This window comes from Saccopteryx leptura, chromosome 1 (genome assembly GCF_036850995.1).
Source record: "Saccopteryx leptura isolate mSacLep1 chromosome 1, mSacLep1_pri_phased_curated, whole genome shotgun sequence".
In the NCBI taxonomy this organism is placed as follows: domain Eukaryota; kingdom Metazoa; phylum Chordata; class Mammalia; order Chiroptera; family Emballonuridae; genus Saccopteryx; species Saccopteryx leptura.
In genome coordinates, this window is record NC_089503.1 from 60,103,902 (window position 1) to 60,125,280 (window position 21,379).

General features: G+C 41.8%; 1 protein-coding gene and 1 pseudogene across 1 annotated transcript in view; one reads left to right on the forward strand and one right to left on the reverse strand.

Moving 5' to 3' along the window:
- The window catches only part of XRRA1 (X-ray radiation resistance associated 1), a 112,625-nt gene extending 91,377 nt beyond the window's left edge, over positions 1–21,248 (reverse strand). The window contains exons 1-3 of the mRNA XM_066368587.1: positions 21,089–21,248; positions 15,774–15,829; positions 12,154–12,251 (exon numbers count right to left, since the gene is read on the reverse strand). Of these exons, the coding sequence (XP_066224684.1) occupies positions 12,154–12,247 (94 nt within the window). The 5' untranslated portion in view covers positions 12,248–12,251; positions 15,774–15,829; positions 21,089–21,248. The remainder of the gene's footprint in view (positions 1–12,153; positions 12,252–15,773; positions 15,830–21,088) is intronic.
- LOC136388052 (large ribosomal subunit protein eL32-like) lies at positions 19,116–21,354 on the forward strand (annotated as a pseudogene).
- Positions 21,355–21,379: the final 25 nt, after the last annotated feature.

Here is a 21,379-nt window from a genome sequence, read left to right on the forward strand (position 1 = left end):
ACAAATCAAACAGAAATGAAAAACTCAATTCACGAGCTAAAAAACGAAGTAACAAGCTTAGCTAATAGAACAGGTCAGATAGAAAAGAGGATTAGTGAAATAGAAGACAAGCAACTTGAGGCACAACAGAGAGAAGAAGAAAGAGACTCAAAAATTAAAAAAAATGAGATAGCCCTACAAGAATTATCTGACTCCATCAAAAAGAATAACATAAGAATAATAGGTATATCAGAGGGAGAAGAGAGAGAAAATGGAATGGAGAACATACTCAAACAAATAATAGATGAGAACTTCCCAAGCCTGTGGAAAGAACTAAAGCCTCAAGTTCAAGAAGCAAACAGAACTCCGAGTTTTCTTAACCCCAACAAACCTACTCCAAGGCATATCATAATGAAATTCACACAAACCAACAGCAAAGAAAAAATTGTCAAGGCAGCCAGGGAAAAGAAGAATATAACATATAAAGGAAGGCCCATTAGATTATCATCAGATTTCTCAGCAGAAACTCTACAAGCTAGAAGAGAGTGGACCCCAATATTTAAAGTCCTGAAAGAGAGGAACTTTCAGCCATGAATACTATACCCATCAAAGCTATCCTTCAAATATGAAGGAGAAATAAAAACATTCACAGATACAGAAAAGATGAGGAAATTTATCATCAGAAAGCACCCACTCCAGGAATTACTAAAGGGGGTTCTCCAATCAGATACAAAGAACAAAAAAAAACAGAGCCACAAGTAAAAGCTCCAAGAAGAACACAATAAAACCAAATTTAAACTGTGACAACAACAAAAAGAAAGGGGGGGAGAAGATGGAGATTAAAAGTAGCAAAGGACGATGGAGTGCAAAAGTACTCACAAAATAGTTCGCTACAATGAGCAGGGTAGGGACCCTTTTCATTACTCAAAGGTAACCACCATTGAAAAAACCACCACAGAAGCACATGAGATAAAAAAGATAGCAACAGAGGAAAGATGTATGGAATACAACCAAATAAAAACAAAAGATAGAAAAACGAAAGAGAAGCATCAAACAAGACACAAAACTAACAGAAAGCAAGATATAAAATGGCAATAGGGAACTCACAAGTGTCAATAATTACACTAAATGTAAATGGATTAAACTCACCAATAAAAAGGCACAGAGTAGCAGAATGGATTAAAAAAGAAAATCCAACTGTATGCTGCCTACAGGAAACTCATCTAAGTAACAAGGATAAAAACAAATTCAAAGTGAAAGGCTGGAAAACAATACTCCAAGCAAATAACATCCAAAAAAAAAGCAGGCATAGCAATACTTATATCTGATAATGCTGACTACAAGACAGCAAAAGTACTCAGAGACAAAAATGGCCATTTCATAATGGCTAAGGGGACACTGAATCAAGAAGACATAACAATTCTTAATATATATGCACCAAACCAAGTAGCACCAAAATATATAAGACAGCTACTTATTGATCTTAAAACAAAAACTGACAAAAATACAATCATACTTGGAGACCTCAATACACCGCTGACGGCTCTAGATCGGTCATCCAAACAGAAAATCAACAAAGACATAGTGGCCTTAAACAAAACACTAGAGCACCTGGATATGATAGACATCTACAGGACATTTCATCCCAAAGTGACTGAGTATACATTTTTCTCCAGTGTACATGGATCATTCTCAAGAACTGACCATATGTTGGGCCACAAAAACAACATCAGAAAATTCAGAAAAATTGAAGTTGTACCAAGCATATTTTCTGATCATAAAGCCTTGAAACTAGAATTCAACTGCAAAAAAGAGGAAAAAAATCCCACAAAAATGTGGAAACTAAACAACATACTTTTAAAAAATGAATGGATCAAAGAAGAAATAAGTGCAGAGATCAAAAGATATATACAGACTAATGAAAATGACAATACGACATATCAGAATCTATGGGATGCAGCAAAAGCAGTGATAAGAGGGAAGTTCATATCACTTCAGGCATATATGAAAAAACAAGAGAGAGCCCAAGTGAACCACTTAACTTCACACCTTAAGGAACTAGAAAAAGAAGAACAAAGAAAACCCAAAACCAGCCGAAGAAAGGAGATAATAAAAATCAGAGCAGAAATAAATGAATTAGAGAACAGAAAAACTATAGAAAAAATTAATAGAACAAGGAGCTGGTTCTTTGAAAAGATCAACAAAATTGACAAACCCTTGGCAAGACTTACCAAGGAAAAAAGAGAAAGAACTCATAAGAGAAAGAACTCATATAAACAAAATCCAAAATGAAAGAGGAGAAATCACCACGGACACCGTAGATATACAAAGAATTATTGTAGAATACTATGAAAAACTTTAGGCCACTAAATTCAACAACCTAGAAGAAATGGATAAATTCCTAGAACAATACAACCTTCCTAGACTGAGTCAAGAAGAAGCAGAAAGCCTAAACAGACCTATTAGTAGAGAAGAAATAGAAAAAACCATTAAAAACCTCCCCCAAAATAAAAGTCCAGGCCCTGACGGCTATCCCAGCGAATTTTATCAAACATTCAAAGAAGACTTGGTTCCTATTCTACTGAAAGTCTTCCAAAAAATTGAAGAAGAAGCAATACTTCCAAACACATTTTATGAGGGTAACATAACCCTCATACCAAAACCAGGCAAGGATGGCACAAAAAAAGAAAACTACAGACCAATATCTCTAATGAATACAGATGCTAAAATACTAAGCAAAATACTAGCAAATCAAATACAACAACATATTAAAAAAATAATACATCATGATCAAGTGGGATTCATCCCAGAATCTCAAGGATGGTACAACATATACGTAAAACGGTTAACGTAATACACCATATAAACAAAACAAAGAACAAAAACCACATGATCTTATCAATAGACGCAGAAAAGGCTTTCGATAAAATACAACACAATTTTATGTTTAAGACTCTCAACAAAATGGGTATAGAAGGAAAATATCTCAACATGATAAAGGCCATATATGATAAACCATCAGCTAACATCATATTAAATGGCACTAAACTGAAGGCTTTCCCCCTTAAATCAGGAACAGGACAGGGTTGTCCACTCTCTCCACTCTTATATAATGTGGTACTAGAGGTTCTAGCCAGAGCAATCAGACAAGACAAAGAAATAAAAGGCATCCATATCGGAAAAGAAGAAGGTATCACTTTTTGCAGATGATATGATCCTATACATCGAAAACCCCAAAGAATCCACAAAAAGACTACTAGAAACAATAAGCCAATACAGTAAGGTCGCAGGATACAAAATTAACATACAGAAGTCAATAGCCTTTCTATATGCCAACAATGAAACAATTGAGAACGAACTCAAAAGAATAATCCCCTTCACGATTGCAACAACAACAAAAAAAAATACTTAGGAATAAACATAACAAAGAATGTAAAGGACTTATATAATGAAAAACTATAAACCATTGTTAAGGGAAATCGAAAAAGATATAATGAGATGGAAGAATATACCTTGTTCTTGGCTAGGAAGAATAAATATAATCAAGATGGCTATATTACCCAAAGCAATATACAAATTTAATGCAATTCCCATCAAACTTCCAATGACGTTTTTTAAAGAAATAGAGCAAAAAATCATCAGATTTATATGGAACTATAAAAAACCCTGAATAGCCAAAGCAATCCTAAAGAAAAAGAATGAAGCTGGGGGCATTACAATACCTGACTTCAAACTCTATTATAGGGCCACGACAATCAAAACAGCATGGTTATTGGCAGAAAAATAGACACTCAGACCAATGGAACAGAATAGAAGTCCAGAAATAAAACCACATATATATAGTCAAATAATTTTTGATAAAGGGGCCAACAACACACAATGGAGAAAAGAAAGCCTCTTCAATAAATGGTGCTGGGAAAACTGGAAAGCCACATGCAAAAGAATGAAACTGGACTACAGTTTGTCCCCCTGTACAAAAATTAACTCAAAATGGATCAAAGATCTAAACATAAGACCTGAAACAATTAAGTACATAGAAGAAGACATAGGCACTCAACTCATGGACCTGGGTTTTAAAGAGCATTTTATGAATTTGACCCCACAGGCAAGAGAAGTGAAGGCAAAAATTAATGAATGGGACTACATCAGACTAAGAAGTTTTTGCTCAGCGAGAGAAACTGATAACAAAATAAACAGAAAGCCAACTAAATGGGAAATGATATTTTCAAACAACAGCTCAGATAAGGGCCTAATATCCAAAATATACAAAGAACTCGTAAAACTCAACAACAAACAAACAGACAATCCAATAAAAAAATGGGAAGAGGATATGAACAGACACTTCTCCCAGGAAGAAATACAAATGGCCAACAGTATATGAAAAGATGCTCATCTTCTTTAGCTATTAGAGAAATGCAAATCAAAACTGCAATGAGATACCACCTCACACCTGTTCGATTAGCTATTATTAGCAAGACAGGTAATAGCAAATGTTGGAGAGGCTGTGGAGAAAAAGGAACCCTCATCCACTGTTGGTGGGAATGTAAAGTAGTACAACCATTATGGAAGAAAATATGGTGGTTCCTCAAAAAACTGAAAATAGAACTACCTTATGACCCTGCAATCCCTCTACTGGGTATATACCCCCAAAACTCAGAAACATTGATACGTAAAGACACATGCAGCCCCATGTTCATTGCAGCATTGTTCACAGTGGCCAGTACATGGAAACAACCAAAAAGCCCGTCAATAGATGACTGGATAAAGAAGATGTCGCACATATACACTATGGAATACTACTCAGCCATAAGAAATGATGACATCGGAACATTTACAGCAAAATGGTGGGATCTTGATAACATGATACGAAGCGAAATAAGTAAATCAGAGCCCTGGCCAGTTGGCTCAGCGGTAGAGCGTCGGCCTAGCGTGCGGAGGACCCGGGTTCGATTTCCGGCCAGGGCACACGGGAGAAGCGCCCATTTGCTTCTCCACCCCTCCGCCGCGCTTTCCTCTCTGTCTCTCTCTTCCCCTCCCGCAGCCAAGGCTCCATTGGAGCAAAGATGGCCCGGGCGCTGGGGATGGCTCTGTGGCCTCTGCCTCAGGCGCTAGAGTGGCTCTGGTCGCAACATGGCGACGCCCAGGATGGGCAGAGCATCGCCCCCTGGTGGGCAGAGAGTCGCCCCTGGTGGGCGTGCCGGGTGGATCCCGGTCGGGTGCATGCGGGAGTCTGTCTGACTGTCTCTCCCTGTTTCCAGCTTCAGAAAAATGAAAAAAAAAAAAAAAAAAAAAAAAAGAAAAAAAAGAAATAAGTAAATCAGAAAAAACCAGTAACTGCATTATTCCATACGTAGGTGGAACATAAAAGTGAAACTAAGAGACATTGATAAGAGTGTGGTGGTTACAGGGAGGAGGGGGGAATGGGAGAGGGAAAGGGGGAGGGGGAGGGGCACAAAGAAAACTAGATAGAAGGTGACAGAGGACAATCTGACTTTGGGTGATGGGTATGCAACATAATTGAATGACAAGATAACCTGGACTTGTTATCTTTGAATATATGTATCCTGATTTATTGATGTCACCCCATTAAAAAAATAAAATTATTATAATAAAAAAAAAGTTTGGGGACCCCTGGTGTAAACAGATCAAAGTGAGAAAAGAATATAGCAAAAGAGAAATACAGCTTTAAAGAATAAAATGGCAATAAACCACTACATATCAATAATAACCTTAAATGTAAATGGATTAAATGATCCAATCAAAAGACATAGGGTAGCTGCATGAATAAGAAAACAGGACCCGTACATATGCTGTCTATAAGAGACACACCTTAAAACAAAAGATGCATATAGACTGAAGGTAAAAGGATGGAAAAAACCATTTTATGCAAATGGAAATGAAAAAAAAGCTGAGGTAGCAATACTTATATCAGACAAAATGGAATTTAAATCAAAGAAAAAAGTAAGATAAAGAAGGCCACAACATAATGATAAAGGGAGCAATCCAACAGGAAGACATAACTATTATAAATATCTACACACCTAATATAGGAGCACCTAAATATATAAAGCTGACTTTGATGGATATAAAAGGCAAGATCAACAGCAATACTATAATAGTAGGGGATTTCAATACCCCACTAACATCACTAGATAGATCCTCAAGAAATAAAATTAACAAAGAAACAGCAGACTTAAAGGACATACTAGATCAACTCAATTTAACAGATATTTTCAGAACCTTTCACCCTAAAGCAGCAGAATATACATTCTTTTCAAGTGCTTATGGTACATTCTCTAGAATAGACCACATGTTAGGGCACAAAAGTGGTCTCAACAAATTTAAGAAGATTGAAATCATATCAAGCACTTTCTCTGATCACAATAGCATGAAACTAGAAATCAACCACAACAGAAAAGCTCAAAAATTCTCAAACACATGGAAACTAAATAGCAGGTTGTTAAATAACGAGTGGATTAAGAATGAAATCAAAGAAGAAATAAAAAAATTCCTAGAAACAAATAATAATGAGCATAAAACAACTGAAAATTTATGGGACATAGCGAAAGCAATACTGAGAGGGAAGTTCATACCACTACAGACACACTTTAAGAAGCTAGAAAAAGCTCAAATAGACAACTTAACCCTGCATCTAAAAGAACTAGAAAAAGAACAGCAAGTAAAGCCTAGAGGTAGTAGAAGGAAGGAAATAATAAAGATCAGAGCAGAAATAAATGACATAGAGGCTAAAGAAACAACATAGAGGATCAATGAAACCAGGAGCTGGTTCTTTGAAAAGGTAAACAAGATCGATAAACCTTTAACTAAACTCACCAAGAAAAAGAGAGAGAGGACTTAAATAAATAAAATTAGAAATGAGAGTGGAGAAATAACAACTGACACTACAGAAATACAAAATATTGTAAGAAAATACTATGAAGAACTGTATACCAAAAAACTAGACAACCTAGATGAAATGGACAAATTCCTTGAAACATATATCTTCCAAAATCAATCTGGAAGAATCAGAAAACCTAAACAGACCAATTACACCAAATGAGATCAAAAAAGTTATCAAAAAACTCCCAACAAGGCCCTGGCCGGTTGGCTCAGCGGTAGAGCGTCGGCCTGGCGTGCAGGGGACCCGGGTTCGATTCCCGGCCAGGGCACATAGGAGAGGCGCCCATTTCCTTCTCCACCCCCCCTTCCTCTCTGTCTCTCTCTTCCCCTCCCGCAGCCAAGCCTCCATTGGAGTAAAGATGGCCCGGGCGCTGGGGATGGCTCCTTGGCCTCTGCCCCAGGTGCTAGAGTGGCTCTTGTCGTGGCAGAGCGACGCCCCAGAGGGGCAGAGCATCGCTCCCTGGTGGGCAGAGCGTCGCCCCTGGTGGGCGTCCTGGGTGGATCCCGGTTGGGCGCATGTGGGAGTCTGTCTGACTGTCTCTCCCTGTTTCCAGCTTCAGAAAAAAATTAAAACAAAACAAAACAAAACAAAAAAAACTCCCAACAAAGAAAAGTCCTGGGCCAGATGACTTCACAAGTGAATTCTTCCAAATATTCAAAGAAGAAATAACTCCTATCCTTCTCAAGCTATTTCAAAAAATTCAAGAGGAAGAAAGACTTCCAAGCTCCTTATATGAGGCAAGCATAATTCTGATTCCAAAACCAGGCAAAGACAACACAAAGAAAGAAAATTATAGGCCAATATCCCTGATAAATTTAGATGCTAAAATCCTCGACAAAATATTAGCAAACTGGATCCAACAATATATGGAAAAAATCATACACCATGATCAAGTGGGATTTATTCTGGGGAGGCAAGGCTGGTATAATATTCGCAAATCAATCAATGTGATTCATCACATAAACAAAAGGAAGGAGAAAAACCACATGATAAATGCAGAAAAAGCATTTAATAAAATCCAGCACCCATTTATGATCAAAACTCTCAAAAAAGTGGGAATACAGGGAACATACCTCAACATGATAAAGGCCATCTATGACAAACCCACAGCCAACATCATACTCAATGGGCAAAAATTAAAAGCAATGCCCTTAAGATCAGGAACAAGGCAGGGGTGCCCCCTTTCACCACTCTTATTCAACATAGTCCTGGAAGTCCTAGCCACAGCAATCAGACAAGAAAAAGAAATAAAAGGCATCCAAATTGGAAAAGAAGAAGTAAAGCTATCATTATTTGCAGATGATATGATACTGTATATAGAAAACCCTAAAGTCTCAGTTAAAAAACTACTTGACCTGATAAATGAATTCATCAAAGTGGCCAGATATAAAATTAATACTCAGAAATCAGAGGCATTTTTATATACCAACAATGAACAGTCAGAAAGAGAAATTAAGGAAACAATCCCCTTCACTATTACAACCAAAGAATAAAGTACCTAGGAGTACATTTAACCAAAGAGACTAAAGATTTGTACTCGGAAAATTATAAAACATTGATAAAAGAAATCAAGGAAGATACAAACAAGTGGAAGCATATACCGTGCTCATGGTTAGGAAGAATAAACATCATTAAAATGTCTATATTACCCAAAGCAATTTATAAATTCAATGCAATACTGATTAAAATACCAATGACATATTTTAAAGATATAGAACACATATTCCAAAACTTTATATGGAACCAAAAGAGAACAGGAATAGCCTCAGCAATCTTGAAAAGGAAGAATAAAGTGGGAGGTATCACACTTCCAGATATCAAGTTATACTACAAGGCCATTGTACTCAAAACAGCCTGGTACTGGCATAAGAACAGGCATATAGATCAGTGGAACAGAATAAAGAACCCAGAAATAAACCCACACCTTTATGGACAACTGATATTTGTTTGACAAAGGAGGTAAGAACATACAATGGAGTAAAGACAGCCTCTTCAACAAATGGTGTTGGGAAAATTGGACAGGTACCTGCAAAAAAATGGAACTAGACCACCAAGTTACACATTCACAAAAATAAACTCAAAATGGATAAAAGACTTAAATGTAAGCCGTAAAACCATAAGCATCTTAGAAGAAAACATAGGCAGTAAGCTCTCTGACATCTCTCGCAGCAATATATTTGCTGATTTATCTCCACGGGCAAGTGAAATAAAAGACAGGATAAACAAATGGGACTGTATCAAATTAAAAAGCTTTTGCGCAGCTAAAGACAACAAGAATAAAAAGACAAACTACACAATAGGAGAACATATTTGACAGTACGTCTGATAAGGGGTTAATAACCAAAATTTATAAAGAACTTGTAAAACTCAATACCAGGAAGACAAACAATCCAATCAAAACATGGGCGAAAGAAATGAATAGACACTTCTCCAAAGAGGACATACAGATGGCCAATAGACATATGAAAAAATGTTCAACATCACTAATCATTAGAGAAATGCAAATTAAAACCAAAATGAGATATCACCTCACACCAGTCAGAATGGCGCTCATCAACAAAACAACACAGAATAAGTGCTGGCGAGGATGTGGAGAAAAGGGAAGCCTCCTGCACTGCTGGTGGGAATGCAGACTGTGGCAGCCACTGTGGAAAACAGTATGGAGATTCCTCAAAAAATTCAAAATGGAACTGCCTTTTGACTCAGCTATCCCACTTTTAGGAATATACCCCAAGAACACCATAGCACTGTTTGAAAAGAAGAAATGCACCCCCATGTTTATGGCAGCATTGTTCACAATAGCGAAGATCTGGAAACAGCCCAAGTGTCCGTCAGTAGACGAGTGGATTAAAAAGCTTTGGGACAGCCTGACCAGGTGGTGGCGCAGTGGATAGAGCATCGGACTGGGATGTGGAAGACCCTGGTTTGAGACCCTGGGGTCTTCAGCTTGAGTGAGGGCTCATCTGGTTTGAGTAAAAAAAGCTCACCGGCTTGGGCCCAATGTCACTGGCTCAAGCAAGGGGTTACTCGGGGTCTGCTGAAGGCCCGCGGTCAAGGCACATTAAAAAAAAAAAAAAAAAAAAAAAAGCTTTGGTACATATATACTATGGAATATTACTCAGCCATAAGAAATGATGACATCGGATCATTTACAACAACATGCATGGACCTTGATAACATTATACTGAACGAAATAAGTAAATCAGAAAAAACTAAGAACTATATGATTCCATACACAGGTGGGACATAAAAATGAGACTCAGAGACATGGACAAGAGTGTGGGGGTTACGGGGTTGGGGGGGAGGAGAGGGAGGGGATTGGGGAAGGAGAGGGGCACAAAGAAAACCAGTTAGAAGGTGACGGAAGACAATTGGAACTTTGGGTGATGGGAATACAGCATAATCAAATGTCAAAATAACCTAGAGATGTTTTCTCTGAACATATGTACCCTGATTTATCAATGTCACCCCATAAAATTAATTTTTAAAAAAAGTAGCTTGGTAGTCAAGCATCAGCCGAAAATATGGTTACTGGGTGAATCCTGGTCGAGGTGCATGTGGAAGTCTGCCTCACTATCTCCCCTCCTCTCACCTAAAATAAAAAAATAATAAAACAAAAAGATTAGGCCCTGGCCGGTTGGCTCAGTGATAGAGCGTCGGCCTAGCGTGCAGAAGTCCCGGGTTCGATTCCCGGCCAGGGCATACAGGAAAAGCGCCCATTTGCTTCTCCACCCCCCCCTCCTTCCTCTCTGTCTCTCTCTTCCCCTCCCGCAGCCAAGGCTCCATTGGAGCAAAGATGGCCCGGGCGCTGGGGATGGCTCCTTGGCCTCTGCCCCAGATGCTAGAGTGGCTCTGGTCGCAGCAGAGCGACGCCCCAGAGGGGCAGAGCATTGCCCCCTGGTGGGCAGAGTGTTGCCCCCTGGTGGGCATGCCGGGTGGGTCCCGGTCGGGCGCATGCGGGAGACTGTCTGACTGTCTCTCCCTGTTTCCAGCTTCAGAAAAATACAAAAAAAAACAAAAACAAACAAAAACAAAAACAAAAAGATTAAAAAAATTTAAATCATGCTAGGGAAGAGGGAGGGCAGACTAAAGGAGGTGATTCAGGGAGGGCAGACTAAAGGAGATGATTCTTCCAAAATGCCATGTATAGCGTGACCAGCAAGTCACTTATCTAGAGTAAACAAAGGGTACTTCTCCTTGCTCTACTCTTTCAAAGCAATGGATCCAATCCAGTGAACCATACTTCCTTGGCAGTACTCCTCCTGTATGTCTCTGCTCGGTGTTGTGAGGAGTCCTTACTGCAGAGGAGTTTTTAATTAGATAAAAGTTTGAAGGCCCTAGCCGGTTGGCTCAGTGGTGGAGCATCAGCCTGGCGTGCAGGAGTCCCAGGTTCGATTCCCAGCCAGGGCACACAGGAGAAGCGCCCATCTGCTTCTCCACCCCTCCCCCTCTCCTTCCTCTCTGTCTCTCTCTTCCCCTCCCGCAGCCAAGGCTCCACTGGAGCAAAGTTTGCCCGGGCACTGAGGATGGCTCTGTGGCCTCTGCCTCAGGCGCTAGAGTGGCTCTGATTGCGGCAGAGTGACGCCCCAAAATGGGCAGAGCATCGCCCCCTGGTGGGCATGCTGGGTGGATCCCGGTCGGGCACATGCAGGAGTCTGTCTGACTGCCTCCCCGTTTCCAGCTTTGGAAAAATACAAAAAAAAAAAAAAAAAAAAGTTTGAAAAATTACTTAGCTGGGTTAAGTTTAAGCCATTTTATTTAGGATCTTGTCAGAATATAATTAATCATCAAAGAGGAAACAGAGAGGGATGGTTCACAAGAGGATGGGACTGGGGGCTGAAGTAGCTAGACATGTGGAAGAAGTGGGAGAAGACCAGGGCTTTGTGAGATGGGAAGGGTTGGGATAACTGGAATGAAGACTGGAACATTCTCGGCAAATAAGAAAAAGCTATGTGAAATGAGAGCACTATGGAATCAATAGGGTATAAATAAAGGAAGGGTTGTCCGAAGGATACGTGGAGGTGAGACTATGAAGACAGAACAGCAGGTGAGGGAACCAGCAATGAGAAGTCACTGAACAGAAGGGAACACAGTGGTTAGACGTGCCCTTTAGCAGGCTCCCCAAGGCTCCTGAGGGAAGATGGACAGGAAAGGATGGGATTGGGTGGGACAGGGAGCAGAAGTCAAGGCGCTGGAGAAAAACGACTGTGAGAGACATTCTACAGCACAAGCTGGCTGTGAGCCAAGGGTGCCAATTTTTGAAGTCAGCTGACCTTCCTCTGGTTTCTGAAGCAGACTTTTGGCTGGAAAGCAGTTGTAGAGGTAAGGTTTCCCATCATCCAGCTTGTAGATTCCCGAGGAGGACATCTCCCTGAGAGCCAAGCAAAGAAAAAGAGGAAGTATAAGAGTGAGAAAGTACAGCACTGCTCTCTCATCTCAATACAGCTTGTGAGCCCCTCAGGACCACCGCACAATACATACCCCCTATCTGGGAGGCCTAGAGGCCCACTGCCCTGCTCCAGAAATAAGCTGCCCCTTTAACCCTTTGGGTAGTACAAATGTTCATGTACGTCCTCGTGCCTCCTGACCATCCAGAGTACAATCATAACAAAAATTTTTATTTTAAAAATGTATGAGGCAACATTTAAAAAGGGCAAATGTATGTTCATCTTGTTTCCATAAATTGGTTATCAAACAAACATGATTTTAAGTTACTAAAACTGGAACTGGAACTAATTTCATTTTTTGAAAAAAAACTCACTCCCTGGGGTCAGCGAGCATGAATAAAACTCTCTACTCAAAGGGTTAAAAGAAGAGGGAGACAAGGCCTTGGGTGTTTTAGTTCAAATCAATCCTAACCCAGTGGATCAGTAGCAAGAGCATCATCACCTTTGGGCTTAGGCAGACCCGTTTTGAATACTGGCTGTGATTTTCCTTGCTCCATGAGTGGGAAAGTTACTCTATCACTCTAAACCTATTTCCTCACCTGTAAAATGTGGGTAATAACACCTACCATAATAGACAGATAAAAGGCTCGAGGTAGAAAGGTAGTGCCTGGTACATATTAAGTGCTTACTAGAAATGTTCTTTGTTTCAACAGCATTCAGGGAAGAGAGGGCTCACATTTTAGGCAAATGAGATTTGAACTGGATAAGTCAGATTTGAGGGATGAACTAAACATAAAGACCATACATAGGACTGAGGACATAGTAGTAGGCATGTCTGGCGCAGTAAAGAAACCTGACCCAGGAAGGAGATGTGTGTTTGGGAGTCCTGGACAACAAGGCTAGAAGAAAGCATGGTGTCTGCTCCTGAAGGATCTTCATTCAGCACCAGGCTAGGAGCTCAGGTTCCGTCTTGTAAGTAACCAAGAGCCATGTATGGTACCTGAACTGCAGAGAGCAATGATCCCAAGCCATGCTTTAGAAAGAAGAGATCTCATCAAAATAATGCTAGCAGAAATGGCTTTTCATTAACTGGTCAATGAGTCATAATTCCAGCTCAGAAATACTGTTCAAAATACTTTTCTCTGTCTCTTGCTGATTTCATTAAATCTTACACCGCCACCCCTGAACCCCAGTCCAATACTGCAAGTCTTCTGACTGGATTTCCACTGACCATGAAGGCCAAATGCTTGATCCTGGTCTTGAAGGCCCCTAATTCCAACCCTTCCTGCTCCAGTTAGCCCTACCCATCAGGCTCACAGAATCATTTCCTATCCCTACAACATACCATCCACATTCAGTCTTGCCTGCCTTTGTTCTTAGCCTTTCCATCTTAGTTCATCTGCTTGATCTTGTCCTATGACATTCGGCTCAAATACCAATTCTTTTAGGAATAAATTTCTAATAAAAGATATAAATTTCTTAAATCTTGAGCGCTTAGAGATTTGAGGGTCTTCATTCACAAGACCCAGTCTTCCCCAGATCTGCTTTGGGAGAGCTTGAGGTAGCAGAGGTTCGGGAACCTATAAGCACTGGGCTTATAGGAAAGCTCTGGGAAGAATGTGGAACCCTGGAGGATCTGGGAAGAGGTTCATTCAGTAAAAGGAAGGGCAGAGGGGAAGCTGGGATCAGGTGTCCTCAGGAAATGTTTCCTGGAACTGACAAACTTCAGAAGTAGAGTGGTGCAGTAGGAAGGGCAACAATTTTGGAGATGGGAGGATTAAATTTGAGTCTGGTTTCTGCCATTAAGCTGAGTGCCCTTGAGCAAATCAGTTTATCTCTTTGTGCCTAAGATGTCTCACATATGAAATGAGGATAAAAACCTGCACTGCAGAAAAGTGTAAAAATTAAATTAGGTAAAAATAGAAAAATAACTTTTTACATCCAGTGCAGATGTCACCTCTTCCACAAAGCCTTCCCCTTCTGGTGCGAAATAATTGCTGCTGTGGCTAAACCCTGGAGTATCTCTTCTGTACCTCTCTCATGGATGGAGCCTGTCTACCTCAGAAGATTACTAACACTCTGGAGGGGTCGGCTTCAGTGGCCTATGAACCTTCAAGTCTGGACACGCGTCCAATTTACTGTCTCTCCTCCACACCTGGAATGCTCACAGGAAATGTCCAATAAACATGTGTGAGCTAAAGGAAGGATACAATGGTAATCCCAGGGCCCAAGGTTTTTTTTTTAGTTGTTGTTTTTTTAAAGATTTTATTTATTGATTTTAGAGAAATTATATAGAGAAAGGCAGTGGGGGGAGCAGGAAGCATCAACTTGTAGTAGTCTCTTTTCACATGTGCCTTGCCCAGGCAAGCCCAGGGTTTCAAACCAATGACCTCAGTATTCCAGGTTGATGCTTTATCCACTGTGCCACCACAGGTCGGGCAGGGTCCAAGGGTTTTTATACATATTTCTGAGTCTCCTAATTAGATTATAAGCTCCTCCAGAGGAAGGACAGCATCTATGATGTCTATCTCTTTATTCCCAGCATCTGGCACATAACAGATTCCATATATGTAATCTTAAAAAATAAAAATTGTGGAATAAATGAGTGATGTTGACAGGTTTTTTTTTTGTCCAACACAGGATACTCTCAATTTTTATTTCTTTGTGTGTGTGTGTGTGTGTGTGTGTGAGAGAGAGAGAGAGAGAGAGAGAGAGAGACAGGTAGGGGCAGACAGACAGGAAGGGAGAGAGATGGGAAGCGTGAATTCTTCATTGCAGCTCCTTAGTTGTTCATTGACTGCTTTCTCATATGTGCCTTGACTAGGGGCTACAGCACAGTGAGTGACCCCTTGTTCAAGCCAGCGACCTTGGGCTTTAAGCCAGCAACCTTTGGGCTCAAGCCAGAAACCATAGGTCATGTTTACAATCCCACGCTCAAGCCAGCAACCCTGCGCTCAAACTGGTGAGCTTGTGCTCAAGCCAGCAACCTAGGGGTTTCAAACTTGGGTCCTCTGTGTCCCAGTCTGACACTTTATCCAATGCACCACTGCCTGGTTAGGTGGCACACTGAATTTCTTGATCCTTGACCACCCTGAAAAGAATTGGAATCCTCTCCTTTGTTCCCATGACAACCTGTTCTTGTCCCAGTGTAGTACTTATTACTTTATTATAATTGTTTGCTCCCCTTACCAACTTCCCATCTACCATGGGGCCTGTGATACATTACTCACTTATGTAATCCCAGAGGCTAGCATAGAGCCTAGAACTCACTAAAAATGTGTTGAGATGAATGGATTGATGGATGGATGGGGAAAGATCAACAGTCATTCACCGAATCTGTCTTTCAGGAAATCTTTCTTGTAACCAACCCCACCTACCTGCCAGATAGGTGAATAACTGAATGAATAAATAGCTGGCTGGGAAATGTTAGAGATGATGACTATTGGAGAAGGCTCAAGTAACTTATAGAATATAGAGAACTGGCTTCTAGTTTGCATAGTACTTACTTGATCTTTGATCTTGGAAAATACCCCTCGACTTCCTTTTTCTTTTTTTTCTTTACCTGTAAAATAGATATTACACTCTTTAGCGTGCCATTCAGAGTTCTTGACCTTTCTCATTAATTATATTCTGCTATTACCCTTCTCTCCAAAATGTGTCTCACTTAAGGCCTAGAAAAATACTGCAGGACTAAAAAGCCCAGAAGTAGATTGATACAGATGTAGAAATGGAGACAGAGACATACATGGGAAGGTGGAACAAGAAAATAATATTATTGACAATGGAGTGGGGCTAGAGTACTTACATAAGATGTGCAAATCACAAGTCAGTAAGGAAAGGATTGGTTTATATAATCTTTTATACAAAAAAATTGATAAACAGTAACAGTAGCAAAAGACAATGTTGAAAGATAAGACATAATCTTGGAAAAGATATTTGCTATGCACATAACAAAAGAATGAATCAGACTCATGTTCAAGGGGACATATAGACCTGCACACTACTAAATTGAGAAGGTGTGATTTACAACTAGTGGTCTAGAAAGGGCACATAACCTTCAGGTTTATTGTCTAGAATATAACCCAAAGAGAAATATGAAATTTATTTGGATGATGGAAAAAGTCCAAGTATCAGACTTAGAGGCTGCCAGCCTAGTTAGTTTCAGCTACTGCTGGTCTCCATCTCAAACTTGAAGCAGCTAATCTCAATCTAATTGTAGCGCCTCCCAGTTCTAAACACACACAGAGACACGCGAGCACGTGCACACACATGCACACAAATGCTTCTCATCTGCTTGTCCCATTCCTTTGGCCTATCCCGCTTCTGCCCCTCTTCTTTGCCTGACTTACGCAGATGTCCTCTCTGCAGGTTGACCCTTCCCTGTGCTACCACCTTAGGCCCACCTCTTAATGCAGGCACTCTGTCCCAGTATATTATACTGTTTTGTTTAACTGCCTGTTCTCCACTCCAAACATCGCCAACCCTAGGCTGTGAGCTCCTCTAAGGCCAGGCCTGGGTCCTGCCTACATCTCTGTCCCCAGCACCTCATATATCCACTGAAGAGGCTCAATGAGTGTTCACTGAACTAAAATGAACCATGAACACAATGCTATGTAGCACTTCGTTATGTCTGTGAAGGAGGAGGAGGTAAGGACCAGGGAAGATTTCACAGAGCAAGCAGGTGACATTAGAGCTGGGTCTTGAAAAATAAGAAGTTATAAAAAATTAAAATAAAAAAAAAGCTACAGAAGCATCTGAGTGCATTGCTTCACAGAGGTGAAGAAAAAAATTTTTTTTTTTTACAGAGACAGAGAGAGGGATAGATAGGGACAGACAGACAGGAACAGAGAGAGATGAGAAGTATCAATCATTAGTTTTTTGTTGCGACACCTTAGTTATTCATTGATTGCTTTCTCATGTGCCTTGACCGTGGAGCTACAGCAGACCGAGTAACCCCTTGCTCAAGCCAGCGACCTTGGGTCCAAGCTGGTGAGCTTTGCTCAAACCAGATGAGCCCATGCTCAAGCTGGCGACCTCGGGGTCTTGAACCTGGGTCCTCCGCATCCCAGTCTGACGCTCTATCCGCTGTGCCACCGCCTGGTCAGGCAAGAAATCTTGTCTAATATTGTTTAGTGATAATTACCAGATGAATGCTAGCTTCACCAAGACAGGTATTCTACCATTTTTATTCAATGAAATATCCCCAGTGACTGCTACATAGTAAACACTATAAATATCTGTTCCATTATTTGGACACTAATGAGGGGTTTATGGGGTTATAAAACAAGTGATACAATGTAACTGAGCATGGTATAATACAATCCTATTATGTGATAGCTCTGGATCACTAGGAGTTCCATGAGAGTAGGAAACAGAGCTGTCTTGATCCCCCTGTATCCCTTAGTACAGTTCTGGGGAATGTTGGTTCTCAAAAATTTTTGTGGGAAAAGTGAATAAAAATCTAGAATACTATTACATCCTAAAACTGTAAAAGCAGAGCAGCAGAGAGAACATACCACGAGTTTTTTTTTTGTTGTTGTTGTTTTTCATTTTTCTGAAGCTGGAAACGGGGAGAGACAGTCAGACAGACTCCCGCATGCGCCCGACCGGGATCCACCCGGCATGCCCACCATGGGGCGACGCTCTGCCCACCAGGGGGCGATGCTCTGCCCATCCTGGGCGTCGCCATATTGCGACCAGAGCCACTCTAGCGCCTGGGGCAGAGGCCACAGAGCCATCCCCAGCGCCCGGGCCATCTTTGCTCCAATGGAGCCTTGGCTGCGGGAGGGGAAGAGAGAGACAGAGAGGAAAGTGCGGTGGAGGGGTGGAGAAGCAAATGGGCGCTTCTCCTGTGTGCCCTGGCCGGGAATCGAACCCGGGTCCTCCGCACGCTAGGCCGACGCTCTACCGCTGAGCCAACCGGCCAGGGCCATACCACGAGTTTTGGTGTTAAAAAATAAATCTGGCTTGACCAGGTGGTGGCGCAGTGAGTAAAGTGTCGGACTGGGATGTTGAGGACCCAGGTTCGAGACTCCGAGGTCGCCAGCTTGAGCGCGGGCTCATCTGGTTTGAGCAAAGCTCACCAGCTTGGACCCAAGGTCGCTGGCTCGAGCAAGGGGTTACTCGGTCTGCTGAAGACCCGTGGTCAAGGCACATATGAGAAAGCAATCAATGAACAACTAAGGTGTCGCAACGAGCAACGAAAAACTAATTATTGATGCTTCTCATCTCTCTCTGTTCCTGTCTGTCTGTCCTTGTCTATCTCTCTCTCTGACTCTCTCTCTGTCTCCGTAACAAAACCCCCCAAAAAATCTGGCTTCTAAATCAAGTTCTGATACATACTATCTGGCCTTGAGTAAGTTCCTAACTTTACTCATCTGACAAGGTTGTTAGGAGACTAAGTCCATGTAAAGAAGATGTGGTAGGCCCTGGCTGGTTAGTGGTAGAGCGTTGGCCTGGCGTGTGGGAGTCCCGGTTTCAATTCCCGGCCAGGGCACACAGGAGAAGCGCCCATCTGCTTCTCCACCCCTCCCCCTCTCCTTCCTCTCCGTCTCTCTTTTCCCCTCCTGCAGCCAAGGCTCCACTGGAGCAAAGATGACCCGGGCGCTGAGGATGGCTCTGTGGCCTCTGCCTCAGGCGCTAGAATGGCTCTGGTTGCAACAGAGCAACGCCCCAGATGGGCAGAGCATCGCCCCCTGGTGGGCATGCCAAGTGGATCCTGGTCGGGTGCATGTGGGAGTCTGTCTGACTGCCTCTCAGTCTCCATCTTCAGAAAAATACACACACACACACACAAAAAAAAAGATGTGGTATATACCCACTAGGAAGTATTAGTATTACTCAGCCTCATGGCTGCCCTCAGACCCCTCGTGAAACCCAAGATAGTCAAAAAGAAGACCAAAAAGTTCATCTGGCACCAGTCAGATTGATATGTCAAAATTAAGTGTAACTGGCAAAAACCCAGAGGCACTGACAATAGGGTGCACAAAGGATTCAAAGGCCGGATCTTGATGCCTAACATTGATTGCGGGAGGAACAAGAAAACAAAGCACAGGCTGCCTACTGGCTTTCGGAAGTTCCTGGTCCACAACGTCAAGGAATGTGAAGTGTTGTTGAGGTGCAACTAATCTGTGAAGATTGCTCATCATCTCTCCTTCCACAACCACAAAGCCATTGCAGAAAGAACAGCTCAACTAGCTGTCAGTCACCAATCCTGATGCCAGGCTGTGCAGCTCAAAGCAAATGAATAGAAAACTTATGTGCACACTGCATGTGGGTTAGTAAAGCCATAAAATTATGCCATCTGGCATTTCAAAAATAAAAAACAAATAAATAAAAGGAATGAAATCTTGCAATTTGTGACAATATGGATAAACCTAGAACAGGGGCCGGGAAACTTTTTGGCTGATAGAGCCATGAACGCCACATGTTTTAAAATGTAATTCCATGAGAGCCATACAATGACCCATGTACGTTAGGCATTATCTAATAAAAATTTGGTGTTGTCCCGGAGGACAGCTGTGATTGGCTCCAGCCACCCACAACCATTAACATGAGCGGTAGGAAATGAATGGATTGTAATACATGAGAATGTTTATATATATATATATATATATATATATATATATATATATATATATATATATATTTTTTTTTTTTTTTTTTTTTTTTTTTTTTTTTTTTTTCTTTTCTGAAGTTGGAAACGGGGAGGCAGTCAGACATGCGCCCGCATGCGCCCGACCAGGATCCACCCAGCATGCCCACCAGGAGACGATGCTCCGCCCATCTGGGGCATTGCTCTGTTGCAACCAAAGCCATTCTAGCGCCTGAGGCAGAGGCCAAAGAGCCATCCTCAGCACCTGGGCCAACTTTGCTCCAATGGAGTCTTACCTGTGAGAGGGGAAGCGAGAGATGGAGAGGGGGAGGGGTGGAGAAGCAGATGGGCGCTTCTCCTGTGTGCCCTGGCCGGGAATCAAACCCAAGACTCCTGCAAGCCAGGCCGATGCTCTACCACCGAGCCAATCGGCCAGGGCCTGTTTTATATTTTTAACATTATTATTTTTTTTTTTATTAAAGATTTGTCTGCGAGTCAGATGCAGCCATCAAAAGAGCCACATCTAGTTCGTGAGCCATAGGTTCCCGACCCCTGACCTAGAAGGTATTATGCTAAGTGAAGTTAGAGAAAGACAAATACAGTATGATTTCACTTAAATGCGTTGTTGTAAGGTACCAGAAAGCTGAAAAATTAATATTCAAAATTCATCTGGACTGGGTGTCTCTATGTAAACCCGTAGAATTGAGGTATTGAGGTACAGGTACTTTACAACAGTGTAATCTAAAAAAATAAAACAAACGAACCAAACAAAACATAAACAGACTAATAGAAACAAAGATCAAACTGATGGTTGCCAGAGGGGAGAAGGATGGATAGGTGAGAAAGGTGATCAAGCTTACTGTGATCTTTGCACAGTGGCAGATGATTACTAGACTTAGTGTCGTGATCAGGTGGTAAGGTATATAAATGTCGAATCACTATTTTATATGCCAAAAACTATCATAATATTATATACCAACTAAACTTACATAAAAAAAAATAAGTATACGCACAGAGGACACTGCCTGGCAGACAGCAGTCACTCTATAACACGAAAACACTGCTAACGGCCAAGACGACAGTCACCAGAGAGAATAACTGGTAAGTGCTGTAACTGGGACAGAGAGAAAAGGATGAAGAACAAGCTCCCGCCCTACGTTTGGAAATTTTACATTTGGCGCCGAGGAGATTGTAACACCTCAGGCAAACTCAGTTTCCAAGTCGCACCTGCCTCTGGCGTCGCTTCCGCCTCCGAGGCGTTTGCGGGGGCGACCTCCCGGTCTGGCGGGATGAGCGCCTGAGAGCCTCACGGGAACGTCGGAGCCGCTCCACGGTGGCGGTAACGCCTCCCAGTACCTCCTCCACTCCTTAGTAACCACGACGCGGTGGCGAGCCGTGTGGACAGCAACCGGCAGCAGGAGGGCCTAACTACTACAAATCCCGGCAAGCCCCGCGGCCGCTTCTGCCGGCAACCTCGCGTCAGCCCGCTGTAAACTACCAATCCCGGTGCACTCTGCG